Below are 8,997 nucleotides of genomic sequence, written 5' to 3'. Positions count from 1 at the left end.
ATCTTTTTATAAGTAGTTATAAATAATGCTAATAGGTGGCATTGCCTGTGTCCAGCGTCGCTTTCGTAGATACGGATTTCAGCAATATATGAACTGTTTCGAGAAGATTCGCGTATCCTCACCCTAATCAGCTCCTGCGGCGATATCCTGTAGAGCTTGAGATCCTTGCTGAGCCTCTCCATAATGCACTTGAACTCCATCTTCTCGTCGACGATCTTCGTCTTGGTCTTGATCCTGTTGTTCGCCCAGTTAAGCATCGCCTCGAACTTGACGATCTCTTCCACGTCGAGGTCCCTGCCCATGATCATCTGTACCATTGCCTCGCTCAGCGTGAGAAATCCTTCGTTCTTGAACAACTGGGACGATCTGGTCTCGATGAACGTCAGGATCATGTTGACCAGGTTCATGGCGGACGAGTACCGCCAGCAGTACTTCTCCAGGGTGCAGAGCATCACGCAGACAACGTCGATGCGCAGGAACTGTTTCGCGTGATGGAAACACGCGTCCTGAAGTTCCGACAGTTCGTAGTGTTCCGCAGCGCAGGCCAGACCGCAAATGTTGCTGCAGGTCAGCGAGCAGGAGCCTGTATGCAGGTAATCCAGCAGGATCCTGAAAGTTTCTGGATCGAAGTCGTGGATGTCGAACTGGAACGCAAAGGCAGCATTTATTTTTTAGGTTTACGACGGTGCGAAATATTTAATAATCTGAGTAAGAATTATTGGACCGAGTTTCTATTTTCGTTTCTCATGTTTATGTCAATAACAAAATATTTCATAATATGTGGATTAACAGAGAAATAGAATCCAATTCGTTTCGTTCTTACCTCCGTTTGTGCTAGTTTCGCTCTGTCCACCTTCTCCGCATCCGCGAACACGCTGAGCCTTGGCACCGCTAGCTGCTGAGCATGTTTCTCCTTTTCTTTTGCTTCCTTGTCTGCAATGAAAGAAGTGAACGTTGAAATTATGCGGACTATATGGTTACAAAACTATTGCATACTTATTCTACAGGGTTTACTCGTAGTTATTGAAATATTCGCTCAAGTTAAACACTGCTATGCGTTCTTACATCTTGTTTATGTTTTTGGTACCTCCGATGCATGCGCTCACTTTGCTAACAATGCACAAAGTGCACACGCTTCAACATTCTGTACGTATAAATTTATGTTGAGTCAGCGCTATGTTTTATGAACAATAGCTCTTCAGCGTAGTCGAAACAATAATGGATGATCGTTGTGTCACTTTATATCTTCGTTTCGTTTATTCGCTCGCAACAGTATTAACGCTAATCCTACCAGTGCCAGTCTTTTCGACCGGTTTCGCAGTTTCTATTTCAGAATTCTTGGATTCATAAAAGCTCTTTCATGGGAAATGACTCAATGCATTTCTTACTGTAAGCATACATTGTATTGAAAATGGCAAAGAGTATAAATTAATACAGTCTTGTGATTTTTATAAAACAACAAACTGTGTGTTACTGTTTGTAGTCGGTAGGTTCAATGATAATAGAGTATTAGATTGTTATAGAAAGAAAACATTCACAAAAATATAATTATTACTAGACTGCTGATTTGATGCATTTATGGCAAAATTGAGTAATTGCAGTTTAAAGTAGAATAATTAAGACAATCATAAAAAGATGTCAATGTATTCTTTTCAATTGATTAAAATTATTCCTGGACTTGCTATTTGGTTTCTCTTTATGGCAATTGATGCAAAACATTTTTTTATTCTGCATAAAAAACCGCGATCTATATATGACTAAAAACACACTCGGAAGAACTTAATAAAGATGTAAACTATTAAGTATAGACCCGATGAACCAGCGGGGTTGACATTTAATTTTAGCGAGAACGAACGTCGAACGTCGAGTATGAAATATCGAACTAATTAGCTGGCGAACGTACTGCTGCAATCCTGGGAGCTGGCCCAGCGTTTCCGATCCTCGCTTTGCAGAGTGTTGCCGCTTCTATGCTTCCGGATGCTTCTTCCCCAGCCGGCGGTGAGCGTTTCCAGCCTCGAGAAATAGCGCTTCACAATCGGCGAGGACGGCACACTTTTAGGTCTAAACAGGTCAGAGCCAGTATCTCACAGAAACCGCAGAGCGGCACCTCAAGGTACGGAGAGGGAGAGTTTCAGGAGGTTCTTCGGCCGATTGAGAGGACCATCGAGGGGTAGGTAGTTACGGAGTGGGTACTTAATTTCGGAGCGTATCGATCTAGATACGAGAAATTACGAGACAACGACGAAAGCTCGTTTCCCGCGGAAGAATAGATACGTGCTATAAAAATACGGTAGCTTCAGAAAGTCTGCGTACACTGATTCCCCGATCTTCGATGAGTTGTTGATATTTGAATTGTTATAACATCGCCAAAACGAATCCTACAATAATAAACCTACGCTCGCTTTAAAGCTCCGAGTCTTTCATGAATCGTCGATCATTTCCTCTAACCTTCAGTCGCGTGCATATTCAAATAAAAACAAAAAAAAGGAACTATACTTGTATATTTCTATGTTCTACTATTTCTAATATAGAAACATATAAATGTGTTGTTTCGTTCAGTTTTTGTTTAAATATCACGAAAAATGTAAAAGTAACTTTGAATCTATAATTGTTCACACCACTATACCTTTATATGATATAGCAAAACTGAAAAAAATCGGAGGTGATACAAATTGAAACGTCTGAAAAAACATTAGAAATTTTTTCTTACAGATCAATCTACAATAGATTTGAAGATGGACGTTTCTCCTTTACATCGACTATCTAAAACTTGGTGTACTATTTTTTTTAGTCGTTTTATGAAAGAGAAACGAGTTACAAATTCTGTCGTGCAAAGCTCGGAAGAAATAGACAGTACATCTTCCATTCGAAGCTCAATAAAGTGAATAAAAAAAAATCGTACGCCATGTTTTGAAGAGTCGTTGCAAAGTGGAAGCTCCAATCTTCAAATCTATTATAGATTTATCCATGAAATCAATTTTCTGGTGCATTTACAGTCGTTTCAACCCATAAGATGTTGAAGGGAGAACATATCTCCAGTTTCCCACTTACTACAATGTGTAAAAACGTGTCACAAGAAAATGAACGATGAATAGTAAAGTAGAAACTTCAAACTTTAAAATGAGTCCAAGTTTATCGGTATATGATCCTTTTCTTCAAAATTATAACAGGTTGAATAACAACAATTTGTCGAAAATCGAAAAGTGTGCGGAGATTTTCAGGAGCCACTGTATATATACAGGTTGTCTCACCTGAAATCACCATTTTGATTTTTGTCATTATAATTAGTATTAATTAGTTGCAGTGAGGAATACTTGGATGGAGCTATAATAATTTTCAGATGTGCGTATCCTGACATTATTAATTTTTTGACGGATGTGTCAAATATTTATGAAATCCAACTTTGATCATTGACGTGAAATTATATATTTTCTAAGATCATAACAATATTGTTCAAGAACAATGATGGTTTCTTAGCAACTAATGATTCTAAAAACATATATTACTTTCTCGGAAAGATTAAGATTCACGGGCCCCTTACGCAATTAAAAAAAAAGCTAACGACGCTAGAATTTGTACTTCTGGAGAACATGTAAATTGCATTCGAACATTCCTCATTACGACTAATAATAATGACGATGAAAGTCAAGGGTGGTGATTTTAGACGAGACAGCCTGTAATATCGAACCGAACCGGAGCCGATGATCGCCGACGGCTCAATTTTCAATGAAATTTTGCTTCGAGTTAGCTGCGCAGATCGTTGCATGCCGGTTGCTCGGTTTGAGAAGGTAATTCGATGCAACTACAGTACCCAGCCACTTCAGGGACCTTTCCGAGAGAGATAATGCACCATGCGACACCACTCGATCCGTCTCCGTGTACGTACACTCGCGTGCGAAATTAAAGGAGCACTAAACTTCCATCGAAACATCGCCGATCTTAGAGTCGCTGCAGCTCCGTTAAAAATAATTATACATAAATCTATCTCGGTTCACCCTAAAACGCGAAATCTCTATTTTTACACCTCTGAAGTTTATTTTTTTCCAAGATCGCGTTTTGTTGCAGAACGGTAACCTGTGAAGTATGAACGTTTCTCCGTTCTTTTAAGTCGGAACACATTTTTTTGTTCTCTTGTCATCAATATTTAAGTTTCCGAATAAACGTTAACGCTCAATAAATATAAATTTTCTTTTTCTGCGAAGAACATCGTGGAAATTCAAGTCATTGTAACTGTAAAGAAAATGGTATGCCTTGTTTGAGAAAAATTCAATCTCGCCAAAGATATTTTTTTATCCGAGATATTCAAAGAATGCAGGTCAGTGCATCCGAGGTAAAGGAATTTTAAATATTGCAACGAAAACAGGTCGCATAAGATATTCAAAATTGTGGAGCTCGAAGAAAATTATATTTTACATTGTTATATTTTATAAAGCCCATGAATTATATATGAGTTCTAGGAGAGAAAATATGCAAATTTTTAAATAGAATGACAGCGTACCGTACTTGCGAAACGAGAGAAGACGTGAAGTTTCTGCAATCGAATCGGGAGGAAAATGCGCAACGATTAGTCGTCCTGGTAAAGAGTAAATTAATCGTCTAAACGTTACAACGATATGATTATTGTTGTCTACAGTCCTGTATCAATCAGTGAAAACGAACGAACCTCTCTCTCATTTACAAATCTTACGATTAACGATAAGTAAACCAGCAATTTTCCAGTTCTTTTCGCAAAAGATATCTATAAAGCTCGCTAAAATATTTGCCGAGGACTCGTAACTCCATGTCCACAGTTTTCCGGGAAGCGATCCGGAAACTTCATACTTCTCTTTTCCGTCCGCATTACCTTCTCAAGTTACAGCGACAAAAATAGAGAAGATCCGTGTGATAGAGGCCATTCGATAGAGCAGTAAGGCACACGTGAGAGAAGAACGACGCCAGCCGCGAGAAAATGAACGTACGTTTAATTATAAAAGAAAATCTGAAATCGACACCTCGCGCGATCTCGCTCGAAGTCTCAGGATTAGATTAGCACGGCTGGCGGTAATTCTCGATCATCGAACATTGCCCTATGGTTCTCTTTTCGATGTTATATTTTACGGTTCGAATAATTCATAAAGAAAGAAATATAAACATGCCACATGACAGTCACAATAACGAATTATAAGATATGCCGAATTGCAGACCTCGATCGCATTGTTGCATCGCATTGTTGCATCGCGTTGTTGCATCGCGTTGTTGCATCGCGTTGTTGCATCGCATTATTGCATCGCAGAGAAAAAATTACGAGAGCTCGATTGGCAGCCGATAGAATTTAAAGATTCCTCTGATCAGTGTGAAAATAGTTGTCATGCGGTGCTGTGAGGATAGGAGACATGGAAGTGCCGTGAAAAAATACACACAATTGCAATTAGATAAATATTCAAATATATGTATATATACAATATATAATATGTATATGTATACAACACGAAAGTACATTCGATAACGACACCGCAGGCATCAAATCCCTCACCGTTCAAGCAAGTTCCAACACTCTTATCGCTGTTATTCCTGGTTTATCCTTTTAACCCATTTTTCGCTCATTCGAGTAAAGAGACACGAAAACTATGTACGATACAGGGTGTCCCATTTTACTCTCTCAGGGCAAATATCACGAACAATACGAACGGTATGAAAGAATGTTTCAAGCACAAATTATATGATTCAGAGAGAGTCATAGGTCAAACAAACAATATATACAGTAACGTCCCTCTAATTAACGCCCAGATTGACCACAACAATGGACAATTTGGGAAGAGGAGATACGATTATTCGAGCCTTACGGTTTATTTTTATAGTTATAAATTGTCCACAATTATAAAAACGAGCCGCGAGGCTCGAATAATCGTATCTCCTCTTCCCAAATTATCCATTTCGGTGGACAATCTGAGCGTCAAAAAGGGAGACATTACTGTACGCAGTTTTTTGTAAGACCAAGAAAATGGAATAATTTTTAACCATAAAAGAAGTATAAATTTTGCTCGCATAAGTAGTAAAAGCCTATCAGTAGAGAAGACAGTATAACAGAACAATCAAAGATCGGACAAACGATATAAATCTAATCTCTGATTAATCGAAAAAAATGGGGCAATTTCTGGTCACGATGGACAAAGAAATCTTGATTAAACCAGTAGTCTGAGCTTGCCAATGGGCAGGGCAATATAATAGGTGATCAATCGGTCAGGCAAGTTGCAAGGGACAGCCATTAATCAGGCAAGTAGTACATATCAGTGTATAATACAGGGCCGTGTCTACTCGGACAACTAGAATAGGATTTCCAGACACATACAATGGACAAAAATTTCAAATTTTTTAACCAATACCAATGTTGCGTTTAGCACTCGAAAGGATCGTTAATTTGATAACGGTACAAGGTCACACACAAAATTCTCATTAACCAGAAAACTAAAGGGATTATAATTTCTAACTACATTCGATATTAAAATACACGAAGGATGACATGTAAGTGTGACCAATAGGGGTTCGGAACAGAAAGTTCGTGGCCAAAAATGGGTTAACGTGTCGTTGCATTTCGAAACAAATTTTCCCGTCAAGGATTTCGGTTCGTGCTGTGTTTCCCTCGTGACTCGAATCATAAAAGTTTCCGAATAATAAAACTATTCAATTATTAATATAAAAGTGATTGTAGAGACACGTACCTGGGCGTTTCCATGTCGGGAACTTGAAGGAAGTTCGAACTTCGCGGTTTCTGCGGGCTGAGCAAGGTGGGCGCTGGCCTGGCTAACAATTCAGCGATTGGAACCTGAGGACTGCCGAAACGGGCCCGAGTTCCATACAGCATTTGTTGAAACACTCTGAAAAGACCATAATCCGTCACATCTGCTAATTCAGTACCATCAAAATGTCAGTAAATGTATTTAATAGTGCCAGTTGCCAGATAAAGTCTGCGGAATTAAGCAAAATAAGCTTGACAACATAGATAAGGGAAAGTAAAATATTGGATCACTCAAAAAAGTTGTTCCATTTTTAAACAAAATTTCGTTTCGTAAGGGCGATAAAAAGACTTCTACGAGCATAAGATTTCAAAGCTGCCAGAAAAATTTTCAAGAAGTTTTGTTTACTCTAGATATGAAAAAATCGTCTTCCGTTTTCTCACGAAAGAACAACTTTTCAAACGAACCGATGTGTAAACTAACGAGCGCTGTTACCGAAAAAATTTCTTAATAATAATTTTCAGAAACGTTTTGAAATTATTCTAGATTGGCATTTCTATAAAAGAATTTTATATCGACTAATTAGTTACACAGAATTTAGAATGCTGAAGATTTAGTAAGCCAGAATCGAAGAATTGTTTCAATTACCTGCTTCTTACCGCCAGGATGGCTCTGACACCAATGAATCTGACTTTCTGATTCTTCTGAGTAGGCACCAGGAAAGACACATCGAACAGATTCGCGTTCAACGACACGTTCTCTTGATTGTTCAAGAACACTCGCGTGAAGTCCTTAGCGAGCTGGTCGTAATCCGCGAATTGGTCTCTGACCGAGTCTAAAAGCGGCGAGGACGGTCTCATGTGGCCGATTGGTCTCCACGAACCACGCCTAGGGAAATTTCAAATTAATTTATATTACACGGTGACTCACCCGTTTCTTGACACACTTTCAACCCAACAATTTAACGTACAAATCGATCCTTGGCTTGCCTATATTTTCTAACTGTTTCATTCTCTGTATCATAAAATACTTGTGATTTGCTCGTGTTTTCCACATGTGCAGTTACCATATTTCTCATTTGAATCATCATGAAAATTTGCTAGAATTGTGACTACGGATTTTTATGCAAAATGAAAATTCTCTACCTCGATTGCACCAAACAGGAATTAAATAACGATTCGGCTTCGTTCTTGACATTTTTAATAAGTTAAAAATAATGTAACAGCTTCGTTAAATTAATCTCTTGCATTCAATGTTTTGTATTCCACTTATGCACTTTCGTCATATCTGCGTAAAATCCGCAGTCTAATTATAAATAACGTACACGTGTTTTCTGTGCCTGACATTTTCGTATTTTAATACGAAGCTTAAAATTCTGTATGAAAAACGATGCGCATAGAAATAATGGGCAGTATTCTGAGAACGAATTTGCCTCGCTGTATGTTTCGGACAAGGTAATTTATTTTCATTTAAAATTGTTAGCAAGTGCTGAAAGTCTAAGTAATGCTAATGGGTTTCGCGAGTGACTCTTCTCGTTTCACGTTCGTGCGTTCTCACCTATACGGCCTCGGAATTTGTCCTGTCTCCACATGGTTAGCCAAATTGGCCACAATGTCCTCCAACATCTGACCTCTCGTCCTTTCCTGCATTCTCGCGAATTTCGGCGCCGAGTAGCTCGCCCTCTCTCCGTTCACGATCTTCGTTAGTATCCACTCGCGGAACATTGGTCCTGCGAACCGAGGAATTTCGAGTGAATTTGCCTGGGACATTTGCCAGGACCTTATCGAAAGAACTGATTAAGCTATTTGCAAATACAATTCCCGATTATATTCGAAATTATATTTGAGTATTATTAACGATGATATATTCATTCGAACACGAAGACTTTGAGAACGTTATCTATTGAGTATGCAGAATTTTTGTGAAACCATAAATTACATTTATTGACGAATTATTTCACTGACAGGCTCGTACTACTTTGGAAGTTTTTTTATTCAAAGCTCATTTCTTGGTCACACTCTCAATAAATTTACACACTACTGGCAGAAGTACAAGGTGTCCGATAATTATGTTACGACCCGGAAAGGGGTGATTACTGAGGTCATCTGAAGTAACTTTTTCCTTAGCGGAAATGCAATCCGCGGCTTTGTTTACGAGTTATTAACGAAAAACAGCGACCAATGAGAGGCGAGATCAGCTGACGTGAGATGAACGAGCCAATGAGCAGAACTGGACTTCGACTGCTCGTTGGCTCGGCCGCCTTGCGCCAGACGAGCTCGCTTCT

The 8,997-nt window shown here is 38.9% G+C and overlaps 1 protein-coding gene across 5 annotated transcripts in view; it reads right to left on the bottom strand.

Annotated features, from left to right (window-relative positions):
* rsh (Rap GTPase activating protein radish) overlaps window positions 1-8,997 on the bottom strand; it is a 179,899-nt gene that overhangs the window by 8,762 nt on the left and 162,140 nt on the right. For 4 of the 5 annotated variants that reach the window (XM_033465038.2, XM_076525788.1, XM_033465039.2 and 1 more), the window contains 6 exons: window positions 8,271-8,442; window positions 7,362-7,601; window positions 6,699-6,854; window positions 1,904-2,061; window positions 824-933; window positions 123-644 (listed from right to left, as the gene is read on the bottom strand). In XM_033465038.2, coding sequence (XP_033320929.1) covers window positions 123-644; window positions 824-933; window positions 1,904-2,061; window positions 6,699-6,854; window positions 7,362-7,601; window positions 8,271-8,442 — 1,358 coding nt within the window. The remainder of the gene's footprint in view (window positions 1-122; window positions 645-823; window positions 934-1,903; window positions 2,062-6,698; window positions 6,855-7,361; window positions 7,602-8,270; window positions 8,443-8,997) is intronic. The other variant, XM_033465040.2, reaches the window with a different exon arrangement.

This window comes from Megalopta genalis, chromosome 12 (assembly GCF_051020955.1).
Source record: "Megalopta genalis isolate 19385.01 chromosome 12, iyMegGena1_principal, whole genome shotgun sequence".
NCBI lineage: Eukaryota > Metazoa > Arthropoda > Insecta > Hymenoptera > Halictidae > Megalopta > Megalopta genalis.
The sequence above is the reverse complement of the archived record's forward strand: the minus strand, read 5'-3'. Positions and strand labels throughout refer to the sequence as shown.